This window comes from Vulpes lagopus, chromosome 8 (assembly GCF_018345385.1).
Source record: "Vulpes lagopus strain Blue_001 chromosome 8, ASM1834538v1, whole genome shotgun sequence".
Taxonomy (NCBI): domain Eukaryota; kingdom Metazoa; phylum Chordata; class Mammalia; order Carnivora; family Canidae; genus Vulpes; species Vulpes lagopus.
In genome coordinates, this window is record NC_054831.1 from 41,503,564 (window position 1) to 41,518,899 (window position 15,336).

The 15,336-nt window shown below is 36.1% G+C and overlaps 2 protein-coding genes across 14 annotated transcripts in view; both read right to left on the reverse strand.

The window, feature by feature from the left end:
- The window catches only part of KATNAL1 (katanin catalytic subunit A1 like 1), a 77,477-nt gene that overhangs the window by 55,385 nt on the left and 6,756 nt on the right, over window positions 1-15,336 (reverse strand). For 7 of the 13 annotated variants that reach the window (XM_041767789.1, XM_041767787.1, XM_041767794.1 and 4 more), the window contains one exon: window positions 476-656. In XM_041767789.1, coding sequence (XP_041623723.1) covers window positions 476-637 — 162 coding nt within the window. In that variant the 5' untranslated portion in view covers window positions 638-656. The remainder of the gene's footprint in view (window positions 1-475; window positions 657-15,336) is intronic. The other 6 variants (XM_041767795.1, XM_041767788.1, XM_041767798.1 and 3 more) reach the window with 1 other exon arrangement.
- LOC121497948 (ATP synthase subunit f, mitochondrial-like) lies at window positions 8,430-9,254 on the reverse strand. Its single transcript, XM_041767799.1, has one exon. It carries the CDS (start codon window positions 8,870-8,872, stop codon window positions 8,528-8,530), a length of 345 nt encoding a protein of 114 aa, XP_041623733.1. The 5' UTR covers window positions 8,873-9,254; the 3' UTR covers window positions 8,430-8,527.

The window sequence follows — 15,336 nt, forward strand, 5'->3', positions numbered from 1 at the left end:
TATTAACTGTACTATTATATAATCAAGTTGTACAGTCAAAAGACACAGCAAATATATTAGTTTTATTAGATTATTGACCTTTGTATTTGTAGGGAGTCTTTCAAAAGAAGAGGAAACTTTCTTAAAAGTTTTATGAAATAGGTCAAAATTACATGTAACACTGAAAAGGGAAAGGGTGAGTAGAAATACCTTATATCAAAAATCTGTCATTATATACAACTGGGCTGATCATGAAACTTAAAAATTTAAAGTAAATTATAATTATAATTAAATATCTCAAAATATGTCTCATGAAAGCTATCAAAAATATATAAAATATTAACTGGGCAAGATAAAATATTCAGAGTACATTTTAAATACATTTCAGTATTTGGACAAATAAGAACTATTTACATAATCTCTAATTTTCCAACTCTAGTCTCTCAAGTATAATAAATTACTGCCCTCAATAACTGAATACTTGACTGTGTCTTACCTGTTGCCATTTGCCTTTGACAGCTGGGTCTCTGACTGACTGGCAATGTCTCTGAATCTGCTGTATCACCCCCTGGTAATATACCATTGATGAGTCATAGTTCCCAAGAAGTGCATATTCTCTTCCTTTCTTTGCATTGTCACAAATCTCAGCCAAATTCATCTTCTTGCAGAGACCTACACTGAATACATAATGCCTTATTAAGTTTTCAGCACCAACTTTAGAACATTTTTTTATTCTTTAAAATATCTGCTTATAAACTACTTTCAGAGTCAAAATGGTTCTTTCTTTGAGGTTATCTGAATGCATCTTATACTATTGAACAAAGTTTCTAATTCTGGAAGTACAGAGATCACAAAAGAACACCTACGGAGATCACACAGAGAAAAATTACACAACTCTGAACTATTGGTTTATGTTAAAGGTATATAAATTGGACACTAGTTTTCCTTGCTCATTTATAATTACCATAAGCTGTAATAATGATAAACTTGATTTTATTCAATTTATTCTTAACAATGTAGAAATATATGAATATCATATTCTATTTTTTCCACTGGAAAAAAAAATGGAGAAATTAGTTCTAAAACATTTTGGCCCCCCAAACCAAAAGTCATACTTAAGGAATACATTTTAAAGGAACAGCCTATAGTTGTCCGTGCATCATTTATATATATTTGTCTCATACAAGTTAAATCTAAGCAAAAATCTGTGAATTCAACTACCTGAGCCCTTTTTGTTCAACCTGTAATCTTCTATGATTTTGTCATTCTCTATTGCTTTCCATCTATGCAAATACTATCATTGATCTTTTCCCTTCCACAGATGCTATGAAGAGTATCATCTGAACCTCTGGTTTCCACCAAAGCCCTCCAGCTCAGTAATTCTGGCTTTTCTTCCTGGCTTCCCAAACTCATCCAAGAATCACCCAAGGCTTCTATGCAAAGAAACTTTCCATCCAAGACTTTAAAGAGTAGGAAGAATGACATCCAGGAAGAGGCCAAACTGCTCTACTCTTATTTCCCAGAACAGTAAACCAATAAATCTACTTAGTAAAGAAAATTAAAATATTTCTCCATGCTTAATCCAGTCAAGAAACACACAGCAGACATCAGCAGACACTTCTCCAAAGAAGACATACAAATGGCCAACAGACACATGAAAGACTGCTCAACACCACTTGGCATCAAGGAAATACAAATCAAAACCACAATGAGATACCACTTTACAGCAGTCAGAATGGCTAAAATTAACAAAACAGGAAACAAATGTTGATGAGGATGCAAAGAAAGGGGAACCCTCATACACTGTTGGTGGGAATGCAAGGTGGTACAGCCACTCTGGAAAACAATATCAAAGTTCCTCAAAAAGTAAAAAAAAAGAACTACCCTATAACCCAGCAATTGCACTACTAGGTATATACCACAAAGATACAAATGTAGTGATCCGAAGGGGCACCTGCACCCCAGTGTTTATAGCAGCAATGTCCATAATAGCCAAACTATGGAAAAGGTCCAGATGTCCACTGACAGATGAATAGATAAAGAAGATGTGGTATTCCATACACACACAATGGAACATCACTTCACCATCAAAAAAATGCAATCAGGCAGCCCGGGTGGCTCAGCGGTTTAGCGCCGCCTTCAGCCCAGGGCATGATCCTGGAGACCGGGGAGCTTCTCCCTCTGCCTGTGTCTCTGCCTCTCTCTCTCCCTCTCTTTCTCATGAATAAATAAATAAAATCTTATTTAAAAAAATGAAATCTTGCCATTTGCAACGACATCGGTATTAACTAGAGGGTATTGTGCTAAGCAAAATAAGTCAATCAGAGAAAGACAATTATATGATTTCACTCATATTTGGAATTTAAAAAACAAAACAAGGAGCACAGAGGAAGGGAGGGAAAAATAAAACAAGATACAATCAGAAAGGGAGACAAACCATAAGAAGCTTAACCAAAGGAGACAAACTGAGGGTTACTGGAAGGGCGGGGGGTAGTGGTGGGAGGATGGGGAAACCGAGTGATGGGCATTAAGGAGGACATGTGATGTAATGAGCACTGGGTGTTATATACAACGGATGAATCACTAAGCTCTACCTCTGAAACTATATACTATATATTAATTAATTGAATTTAAATTTTAAAAAATATTTTTCCATGCCTGTCTAAAGGGAATTAAATTTTGGTGTTGCTACGCCCTTCCTCTCTACCTCTTCTCTATTCTTAAAGGGTTCAAAAACTCTTCTTCAAAATTAAGCACATCTAGTTCTAGGCATTTCAAAGGACTCCAGTAGATCCTTGAAAATAAAGCAGTTTCCTTTAGGTGTTCTGACATATTGTTTGTCTTTTCACCTAGCATTAGTTCCTTGAAGGCAGTGTCTATGTTATTTGAGAATCATATCACAGCAAGTGTACACTACTTTTGCACACTTAGAAACTTCAGTAGATTTATCCACATGGAAACCACAGAAAACCTCTTGTTCAAATCAGAACATTAACACTAAGCAATAAAGTCTTATTACAGTGAATGAGCTGTAGTTAATAAATCCAGTAGAAACAAAGCAGTTCCATATATTATTTTCTTTTAAAGTGTGACCTTAAAGCATTAATTCTGCTAATATGTGCAGCTACACAACTATGCAGATAAAAATATCTTAATGTAAAACAGGGATCAGAAAACTCTTTCTACAAAGGATCATACAGTAAATATTTTAGGCTTTAAGGGCAAACAGACCAAATTGAGGATATTACATAAGTACTTATATGAGAAGACAAAAGTTTCCATAATTTTTATTGATAAAATTCAAAACATTCTAATAATAATCACTGAGTAAAACTTTTTGTAAAGCTCGTCTCCTGGTACGAACAAAACTCTTTTGGGAGGAGGGGCTAATATTTCACTTAGTTAAGATTCAAAATTAGTGTTCTCTATCATCAAAATTAGTTGCAAACATTCATAGGGTAGCACTGCTTTTTAATAAGATTTTATGTATTTCATGTTTGAAAATGTCTTCACCCAGAAACGTGCCATCACATACATGATTTTGATTCAGCATTATTTATTATTTGGAAGATACCTACAGACTTTATTCTTCTCTTAATATTTGTCTTTTGGCACGTCCTTACACTGCGGATTAATCACTTCCAATTAAAGGTTAAGGAGCAAGTGCCTCAAATGCACAGTTAAACAGATTTTGAATTATGGTAATTTCCTTTCCATTTACACCAAAGTCTCCGAAAGGCTGCTGAAATGGAGCTCAGAAACTATACCGCAAATCTGAGTAGGAACAGGGATGTCCCTTCTTTACCTTCACTTCTGACAACTGGAAGGAAAGCTACATAAAACAGCTTAATATTTATTACTTGTGATTCAAACAACAAAATAACTTTTAGTTTTACATATAACCAATGTTTTGCTTGTAATGTTAGGTTTAATACATTAAGATACATTAACAAGTCTGAAGCAAAAACTGATTTCCAAAGCCATTCAGGGCTCACTAACAGTGGCTAAGAAGAGTTCCTCTCATTCAAAAAATCTCAATTCAGCCGTAAGCTAAAAAGACTAAAATAAAAGTATACCACTACTAAGCCACTTCAGTGTGGTAGGTCAAGTCAGGATATTCAGCTTCTATTTCTGACAAAAATTCAAGGAACTGACAAAGATTAAGTTCACAAGAGCAATACTCTTTGAGTCTTGAGAAGCTACTAACTAGTTCTATATTGCATGATATACTCAAATATTCTCTGTAAAAAACCTGATAAATAAGTACTTAAAATTCACAACTGTAATTTCACTTTACAATTTCAGTTTTGTAAATTTGTTCACCTAAGCCTTTTTCTCCTCTATACCTATTTTTACCACCATCACTTATACTAAATCTGAGCAGATCCCACCTCAGGTTATACAAAATTAGTATTTTCTGAACTTTTTTTTTTGTTTTTTTTGTTGTTGTTGTTGTTTTTTGTTGTTGTTGTTTTAACTTTTTGAAAATATTTTTCCCTGTAGTTATTCCATGAGCATTGTCTTTAAAACTAATTCTTCAAAAACGTCAAACTTAGAATTGACTTCATGAATAACACCAAATGAGCTGTAGTGGTAACTTCTGTCAATCCACAAAAGCCAAGGAAAACCACTCAAAATCATTTGCTTTGTTTTTTAATTGATTATTAATGTTCTCAACTCTTCCAGCAACTGTTCTCGCCAAAAGGCTAATGGCTTTTTTTTTTTTAAGATTTATTTATTTATTCATGAAAGACACAGGCTTAGAGAAAGAGGCAGAGACACAGGCAGAGGGAGAAGCAGGCACCCTGCAGAGAGCCCTATGAGGGACTTGACCCCAGGATCACGACCTGAGCCAAAGGCAGGCACCCAACCACTGAGCCACCCAGGCATCCCAAAAAGACTAATAGCTTTAAACAAGTTTATTTTCTCCAGACACATTTCTTTGGCTACTACAATCAAATACGATTTAGTTAAGGCACCATCAGTAAACAACTTCCTTACTTAACTAACAAATGAGACACTCAGAAACTTAACCTGGGTGCAGCTTGATTTTCACTGTTAATAATTTTGTGAAGAAATTCTGCTATAAGATATTCCTTTTTAAATTTTCTGATTTTTCTGACCATTGTTTTCCCATGTGTTGGGAATACTGTGATGAGTGATTAGTCTGGTAATATCTGTGTATACTGTATTTCTTTAGCACAACTATAGTATCATTGAATAATAATCAGTGCTATCATCTACTTTGATAATTCAAACTCTAATGTACTTTAGAACTATAATATGTCAAGTCCATTTTTCTCAGCTTTTCTTGTTTCAACATGATGGATATATGCTGGTAATAAAGGAAAATCTCACAGGATAATGATATCAAAGGTACTTAAAACAGTGATTATACTGCACCAAGCAGCAGTGCAGAACACTAAGAATGCCACATCTCAGTCCCAACTATGCAAACTCACAAAAGTAGCCATAAATAATATGTAAACAAATGAGTATGGCTATGTTCCAATAAACCTTTATTTATGGACACTGATAAATGAACTTCATTTAATTTCCACATCACAAAATAGTATTCTTTTGACTTTTTTTTTTTAAGATTTTACTTATTTATTAATGAAAGACACAGAAAGAGAAAGGCAGAGACGTAGGCAGAGGGAGAAGCACGTTCCAGGGAGAGAGCCCGATGTGGGACTCGATCCTGAGACGGCGGATCACGCCCTGAGCCAGGGGCAGGTGCTCAACCGCTGAGCCACCAAGGCATCCCTTCTTTTGACTTTTTTAACCACTTAAAGAATGCAAAAACCGTTCTCAGTTCATAGGCCACTCCAAAACAAGTAGCAGGCTAGATGTGGTCCCCAGATTATCGTTTGCGGACTCCTGCTTTCAGCTTCTAGCATAAGAATCTGAGAAAGGTTGCCCGTGTGGTTCAGATGGTTGAGCATCTGTCTTTGGCTCAGGTCATGATCTCCAGGTCCTGGGATTGCCAGAGTAGGGCTCCCTGCTCAGTGGGGAGTCTGCTTCTCCCTCTCCTTCTGCCTCTCCCCTCTGCTCATGCTCTCTCTCACAAATGCATATATAAAATCTTTTTTAAAACTCTTTTTAAGAAACCTGGGAAAATACAAATTAAACCCTAAAGAGTAGAACATAATAAAGTTAAGAGAAAAAAAAAATCAATGAAGTAGAAACAGAAGAGAAATTTTCAATGTAGCCAAACTGGCTCTTTAGAAACATCATTAAAATAAAAACACCTTGGGACACCTGGGTGGCTCAGTGATTGAGCACCTGCCCCTCCTTGGCTCAGGTGATGATCTTAGGATTTGGGATCGAGTCCCGCATCGGGCTCCCTGCATGGAGCCTGCTTCTCTCTCTGCCTAGGCCTCTGCCTCTCTCTCTCTCTGTGTTCTCATGAATAAATAAAATCTTTAAACTAAAAATAAATAAAAATAAAATAATAAAATAACCTCTAGTAATATTGACCGGGAAAGGGAAAGAAAACACAAATTAACAAAATCAGTAATGAATGAGAAGTTAGCACTACAAGCTTTAGAGATATTAAAAGTCAAAGAGGACTTAATGAAATGGGCAAATTATATAAAGATCACAAAATATCAAAGCTTACTCAAGAAGAAAATAGACTGATTAATCTGAATAGTCTTATATCAGTGATACTCAACTTGTAATTTAAAATCTTCCCATCAGGGCCACTTGGGTGGTCAGTCTGTTAAGTATCTATCTGCCTTGGACTCACATCATAATCCTGGAGTCCCAGGATCAAGCCCTGTATCGGCTCCCTGCTCAACAAAGACCTGCTTCTCCCTCTTCCTCTGCCCACCCCACCCCAACCTCCGCTGGTACTCTCTCGCATGCTCTCTCTTGTGCACTCTCTAATAAATAAATCTTTAAAAAATTAAAAATTAAAAAAAATTAAAAACAGATTTTTAAAGACTGAAATATATGATCTCAATAGATACATAAAAAACTGACAAAATGTCAACTCCATTCATAAGAACTCTTAGCAAACTAATAATAGAAGACAATTTCCTCAACCCATTAAAGGGTACCTAAAACACCCTAGCTAAAATCTTATTTACTGTAAAAGAGTGAATGCTCACCCCCAATATCAAGAAAGAACAAGACCAATATATTTGCTTTCATCGCCCCTATTCAACATTAGAACTAGAAGTTCTAACTAGTGCAATAAAGAAAAAAAAAAATAAAAGCATACAGATTGGAAAAGAAGTTGCTTTTATTATTATACAACATGATTGTTAATGGAGAAAATCCCAGGGAATCTACAATAGCTACTAGAACTAGTAAGTGAGTTTTGTAACTCAAAATTTTGTTATTCAAAAGTTATTATGTTGTAGGACACAAAGTCAATATAAAAAATCAATTGCAAAAAAAAATCTATTGCATTTCTACATACTAATAATAAACAATTGAAAACAAAAATCAAAACAATGAAATCACTAAAAAACATTAAATACTCAGGGATAAATTTAACCAAATACATACAAGATCTGAACACTGAAAACTACCAAAAACTGCTAAGAGAAGTTAAAGATGACCTAAATTAATGGATATACATGTGTGTGCACACATTTATGAACTGACACATTCAATATGAGTAAGATATCAATTCTCTTGAAAGTGATCTAGAGAGTCAATACAATCCCAATCAAAATTCCAACATCCTTCCCTGTAAAAATGGTTTCAAAATTTCTTTGAAATATAAAGGGCGTAGAATAGTCAAATGGTTTAGCAAAAGACAACTCATTCTGATTCTAAGATTTACTATAAAGTTGCAGCAATCAAGACAGCATGGGATTCGCATACAGACAGACCCACAAACCAATGGAACAAATTAGTCCAGAAACAGATCCACACATATATGGCCAATTAATTTCTGACAAAGTTGTCAAGGCAGGTCAACAAGGTCAATTTTTTTTTTTCAAAAAAGGGTGCTGAAACAACCAGAGAGCCATATGAAGGAAAAAAAAAACTGAATCTCAACTCTTACATCACATCATATACAAAAAATTATCTCAAAATGAATTATTGACCAAAACATAAGTTAAAACTATAAAACTTTCAGAAGACAACCCAAGGTATAGGGAAGGAAGGGGCACCAGTTCCCCAAGTCCCAGTTCCCACAAGGCATTACATAATGGGCCACCTGACATCTGCACATACAGTAGCTTGCATTACAGGAGAGGAATTCTTAGTTTAGGAAACCCAAGCTATCATATTGAACCAAAGGAACTTTGTTCCAAAGGAAGATACAATCGCTTTCTTCCAAGGCTGTAAGCAAGCCTAACCTTTGCTCTAAAGAAGACACTGTATCTACTTTCCAAGGCTATTCAACTTGGTATCAACTTTCACCCTGAGGAGTCCCTTTGCTTCCCCCCCCCCCCCCCCCCCCCCCGCCCAGTACCAGTCGACTTTTATTGGACATTAATTGTGAATTAAGCAATGGAAGGATTCAAGGATGCCAGGCAAAAGTCATGGTCAGGAATGCCAATAGTGCTTCCACACTGGGCCCTCTTCAGTGGTACTTGCGTAGCCGTTCATGTTTGAGCTCCTTATAAGAACGACAGTAGTTGAAAAGCACATAAGCAGCCAGCACCATAGAAATTCCAGCAACGCCCCCTTTCTTCACATTGATATACTTGTTGTAATACCGGTAGTAACCTCTTTGAAATGCTCCAGCAATGCCCTTAGGGGTGAAATCCTGCATCAGTATCCAGCCTGGCAGCTCTCCTAGCTTCACCTCCATGAGCTTCTTTTCCTTCACTGGTACAGGCGACGCCATGTTGGAGTCCTGGGTGTCCACTCTCTTGTGTATGTCTTTTTCTTTCTTGGTTTGCTCCCTTACTTTGATGGAATACATTTCCCATATATGGGAGGTAGAGGTTTTAACACTTTATCTTACCTTCATACTTTAGTGATAGTTTGATTGACTACTGAATCCTAGGTTGGAAATAATTTTCCTTCAGAATTTTGAAGGTACTGCTCTATTATCTTCTAGGTTTCAATGAACTGGAAAACTGATGTCATTCAAATTCCTGATCCTTTATATATCACCTGTTTTTTCCCCTTTCTGAAAGTTTGTAGGTTCTTCTCTTTGAAACAAGCTTTCAAAAATTGTTGGTGATATTTGTGAAATGGGTCTACTTGGGACTCTTTCAATATAGAAATTAATGTCTGTAATTTTAGGAAAATGTCTGAGTTATTTCATTGATTATTTCTCTCCATTTTTTTCTGTTCTCTCTTTCTGAAACACCTTTTTTTCAGATGTTGGACTTCCTAGGATGGTCCTCTAATTTTCTTACCTTTTCTCTCCTATTTTCCATCTCTTTGTCCTCTGGCTCTACTTCCTTCAAGATTTCCTCAACTTTGCACTTTAATATTTTTCTAGAGTATTTTTTCTTTTGTATTTTCTAATTGAAGTATATAATGTATACGAGTATATAAGTCTTAAATGTACAGCTCAATGAATTTTAACACTGGTGCATCTAAGTAACACCCACATCACAATACATAACATTTCCAGCACTCTGGAAGGATCCTTCATGTCCCCTCCTAGGCAGTACTTCCCCTCAAGGCCAATTACTATTCTGACTTCTGTTACCATTGATGAGTTTTGCCTGCTTTTTCCATTTTTTTTTTTAAGATTTACTTAAATCTTTATTTATTTGAGAGAGAGAAAGCATGTGCATGAGTGGGAGAGGCAGAGAGATAAGGAGAGAGACTCTCAAGCAGACTCCATGCTGACAGTGGAACCCAACAGAAGGCTAGATCTCACAACCCTGAGATCATGACCTGTCCTGAAACCAAGAGTCAGATGCTTAACTGATTGTGCCACTCATGTGCCCCTTAACTGCTTTTTTTAAATTGGTTTTATTGAGAGAAATTTTTTACAATGAAATTCACTAATTTTTTCACAATTTGACTTCTTTTGAAAAATGTATACAATTGCATATCTACCAACACTGTGGATATAGAACATCTCCGTCACTCCAGAAAATTCCTTCCTGTCACTTTGCAGTCAATCTTTACCCCCATGATGTATTCTTCCATTCACATATCATTGTTATGTCTGTTTTAGAACGTGACATAAATAGAATCACTCAGTATGTATGCTGGTGTTGACTTCTTTCATTTAGAATAAAGCTTCTGAGATTCAACCGTGTTGTTGTATGTCAGTAATTATATGTTTATTACTGAGTAAGTATCTCACTATATGGATATACTAAAATCTGTTTATTCATTCATCAGTTCTCCAGAGGCACTCCTCAGGGGAAAAAAAAAAAAAAGAGTACAGCATATATTCTTTTCCCAAGCCTCGTACTATTTCCACTGAAGTTATTATCTAAAACTTCAAAATACAGAAAAGATATAGTCTGCCACGAGAGTCAAATGTTACAACATATAACAGAATATTATCTAAAACACATAATCTATTATTTACTATAAAATACATCTACTTAAGAGCACAGAAAAAGACACTTTAAAAAATGAACAAGCAGATATAAAAAAGACTTAAAACAAACTTCTAGCTTTAAAAAGTATATAATCTGGGTGTTATTCTATATGTTGGCAAATTGAACACCAATAAAAAATGTTTATAAAAAAATGAAAATAAAAATAAAAAGTATATAATCATTGAAATTAAAAGCTCAATGGACTAATATGGAAATAGCACATTAGACATAGATGAAAAAAGAATCAAGAAACCAGAAGATAGGGACACCTAGGTGGCTCAGAGGTTGAGCCTCTGCCTTCAGCTCAGGGTGGTGATCCTGGGTATCAGGATCGAGAGTACCACATTGGGCTCCCTGCAAGGAGCCTGCTTCTCCCTCTGCCTATGTCTCTGCCTCTCTGTGTGTCTCTCATGAATAAATAAATAAAATCTTTAAAAAAAAAAGAAAAAAAGAAACCAGAAGACAGAGCTGAAGAAAGTGCCCAGAATGCAGCTTATAGAGACAAAAAAAAGCAAAGAAATGAGAGAATAAAAGAAACGGTCCATGGTATGTCTATTATGAATTCCAGAAGAAAAAAAAAAAAGTTAATATTCAGGCTATAATAACTAAGAAATTTCCAAAGTCTATGAAAGACAATAACTCTCTATTTCAAAATAAATAAAAATAAGTCCACACCTAGAGACAATGTAGTAAAACTGAAGAATGCTAAAGGCAATAGAGATAAATACTATAATATCTACAAAGAAAAGACAGTTAACTTTTCAAAAGCAACAATGGAAGCCTGGAATCAGTGAAATTGTATCTTCTAAGTACTAAAAGGGGCAGTGGGGGGTTGTAACCTAGAATGGTATATATCAAACTAAACCATTCAAGCATGAAGGCAATATACAAATTTCAGACAGAAAAACCAGTGTATAGTGATGCGTGGGTTGCTCAGTGGTTGGGCATCTGCCTTTGGCTCAGGGCGTGATACAGGGTCTGGGGATGGAGTCCCACATCAGGCTCCCTATGAGGAGCCTGCTTCTCCCTCTATGTCTCTGCCTCTCTCTCTGTGTCTCTCATGAATACATAAATAAAATCTTTAAAAAAGAAAAGAAAGAAAGAAAAAACAGAGTATAAGTTCAGGCACCACATATTTTTAGTTGTGACCTCAGGCAAATCATGTAATTTCTCCAGGCCTTAATTCTGCATGTATACAATAGGGAAAATAATATTTATCATCATAAAGTTAAAAACTAAATGTGATAATATGTTAGCATCCTTCCTAGTAAATAATGAGCACTGAATCAATGTAAGCTATTACTTTTACTCCACACTCAACATTAATATAGAGGTTCAGAGCAGCTAATTTTTCTTCAAAAATAACAAGAAATGAAAGAAAGAAAGAAAGAAAGAAAGAAAGAAAGAAAGAAAGAAAGAAAGAAAGAAAGAAAGAAAAGAGAAATCAACTGACCCAGTTTTCATTATAAATTCCTAGAAGCAGGGCACTTGGGTGACTCAATCAGTTATGTATCTGCTGTTGGCTCAGTTCATATCCCAGAGTCCTGGGATAGAGCCCCAAGTCAGGCTCCCTGCTCAGCAGGGAGCCTACTTTCTCCTTCTCCCCCATGCTCATGCTGTCTCCGTCTCAAATAAGTAAATAAAACGTTTATAAAAAATAAATAAATTCCTAGAAGCTATACCACAAGTTTAATTACTCTTAGCCATAATCTTGAAATATAGGTTTTTTAAAAATCTTCTTAATATAAATCAGAAATTTCTAGGACTTTTAAAATGTCAGGTTATGGGTGCTTGGGTGGCTTCAGTCAGTTGAATATCTGCCTAGGTCATGATCCCAGGGCCCTGGGATCAAGTCCCACATCAGGCTCTCTGCTCAGCAGGAAGCCTGCTTCTCCCTCTCCCTGTGCCTCTGCCTGCCACTCTGCTTACTTGTGCTGTCAATTAAATAAAATCTTAAAAAAAAAAAAAAAAAAAAAAAGTCAGGTTACATCTAAAGAAAGTACGAACAGCTTTAAGCAATGCTTGAAAATACTGCTCTTATTTTGAGTTTACATATATTCAAAATTGAATTCAGCATCTTCTTGCTATATGTACTGAACTGATCCAGTATTGTTACCCTATACAGAATGATCCAAGTAATATCTTCAAGATTTCTTTGCTCAAGGAGAGTTCTATGCTCAAATGAGAACAAGAGCTCAGCTCAAGTTCACGCTCAGACCAATACTGCTTCATTTGGTCCTAGATAATTATGATTTGTCTCTTTCAGGACTCATATCTAAACCTAACAAATAGGGCAGCCCTGGTGGCTCAGCGGTTTAGCACGGCCTTCAGCCCAGGGCCTGATCCTGGAGACCCAGGAGTACCACGTCAGGCTCCCTGTATGGAGCCTGCTTCTCCCTCTGCCTGTGTCTCTGCTTCTCTCTCTCTCTCTCTCTCTCTCTCTACCTCTGTGTTTCATGAATAAATAGAATATTTTTAAAAAATAAATAAGTAAATAAACCTAACAAAATCCTGGTTCCAACCTATCTCTCCAGCTGCATCTACAACTACACTCTCTTCTTTAAACTACCATCCTGGGATCCCTGGGTGGCGCAGCGGTTTGGCGCCTGCCTTTGGCCCAGGGCGCGATCCTGGAGACCCGGGATCGAATCCCACGTCGGGCTCCCGGTGCATGAAGCCTGCTTCTCCCTCTGCCTGTGTCTCTGCCCCTCTCTCTCTGTGTGACTGTCATAAATAAATAAAAATTTAAAAAAAAAAAAAAAAAACTACCATCCTCCCACAATATACACACATACACACACACACACAGAGCCTTCACTCTCAACACACTTGGATTTTTCAATAGCAATTATTGCATCTCAGATAAACCTCATTGGCTACCATACTGCCACTGTGCAAAGCTCATACTTGGGTTATCTCATACCAAGACTAAGGCATATGTTTAGGAAAACCAAAAATAAGCTTATACAGAGAACCCCAAACTGCTTTAGATGTCACTTATAATTTTTTTTGTCTCCACAGTAATGGTTTTTAAATAGGAAATAAAACATTTTTTCAGACTAATTTTTTAGGTGAGTGATATCTAATTGTTAAAATACATATAATTCAGTTATAACATAAGCTTTAGAAAAAATTTTTGCTTTAAATTATTTTCATTCTCACACTTCCATAATTCTCCCAGAATGTTCCTTTTCCCTCTAGAAGCTGCAAATTCCTGAAATGAGATATTTATTTTAAAAACACTGAAGTAGCCTCAACTACAGCAACATGAACAAAATACTACTACTTAGGGGATCCCTGGGTGGCGCAGTGGTTTGGCACTTGCCTTTGGCCCAGGGTGCGATCCTGGAGACCCGGGATCGAATCCCACATCAGGCTCCCGGTGCATGGAGCCTGCTTCTCCCTCTGCCTATGTCTCTGCCTCTCTCTCTCTCTCTCTCTGTGACTATCATAAATAAATAAAAATTAAAAAAAAAAATGCTACTACTTAGAACAGTGGTAGCAAAACAAATCAAATTTGATTTTAAGCATTTGTACCACACTGAATTCTACCACTGTTCAGGCTCTACATATTTTTTTTTTTCAGTTTACTGAAATGACCAAAGTCCAGTCTATGTCATGCAACAACTGAAATAAATTCAAGCAATCAAAAAAAAACACATAACCACAACTGCTCAAATTACTGCATCTTAAAGTATGTTTTAATAGAAATAAATTACCCTACTATATGAGTAGTAGTCACCAAAACAGTTTAGTTTGAAAGCCACAATACCTCCCATCTCTTTATGATGGATTACATGCTCAAGGACTATAGTTTACCATGAGTAATGGAGAAAAGGACTTCATAAACTCAGAGACAAGAGGAAAATGTCTATAGCAACAAAGCCTTTTTGTTTCCTTACCTATGTTCACTTCTCAAATACATGGGAAACAGAAAAATGACCATCCATACAAAATAAAAGAATCTAAAAAGATTATTCTGGAACACCTGGGTGGCTCAGCGGTTGAGTCTGCCTTCGGCTCAGGCTCAGGGAGTGATCCTTGTATGGGATCAAGAGTCTCCCATCGGGCTCCTTGCAGGGAGCCTACTTCTCCCTCTGTCTGTGCTTCTGCCTCTACCTTTGTGTCTCTCATGAATAAATACATTTTTTTAAAAAGATCATTCTAAGAGCTTAAGTGTTTCTCAAAAGTAACCACTATAATAATTTCTGCCCATGTATTCAACTCTTTAAAACACTGAAGCAGATGTTTATCATGTCACTCTGTTTTAAAACAGTAGCTTAAACTGTAAAGTACCCTTTTAACATAAAAACAATAGTAACATTCACTGAATGCTTATTCCATCCACATCAGGAAATGTGATAAAAATGGCTGTCTAGTCATTATCTCATTTAACCCTTATCACACTACTAAATTAAAATGGTTACCCCCATTTAATAGAAGAGGAGACTGAGGCTTTAAAAAATTTAAACTTGCCCAAACCCTGGATTTATACCCCATCTGTCTAAACTCAGTCTGCACTGTTGGCTCATTATACTCTCCTGCCTCAAATTCCTTCAAAATATATTAATTCCTTCAAAGATATATAGCTAATCCAAAAATTAAAAATAAAAAGCTAACTAGTAGATATGAAATAATCATTTTATTCCAGTTGCCCATATAAAGACTACTACCCTTAATCTCATAGTATTTGAGCATTATAACATAAAATCTTCCAAAACCCTGTCTGCATATTACTATATCAAATAGTCTTTTTTTAAAAAAGATTTATTAAAAAAAAAAAGAAGATTTATTTATTTATTCATGAGAGACAGAGGCAGAGACATAGGCAGAGGGAGAAGCAGGCTCCTCGCAGGGAGCCTGATGTGAG

Excerpts from the sequence above, each read along its gene's own strand:
- LOC121497948 (XM_041767799.1), bottom strand. The coding sequence starts at position 8,872 with ATGTATTCCATCAAAGTAAGGGAGCAAACCAAGAAAGAAAAAGACATA.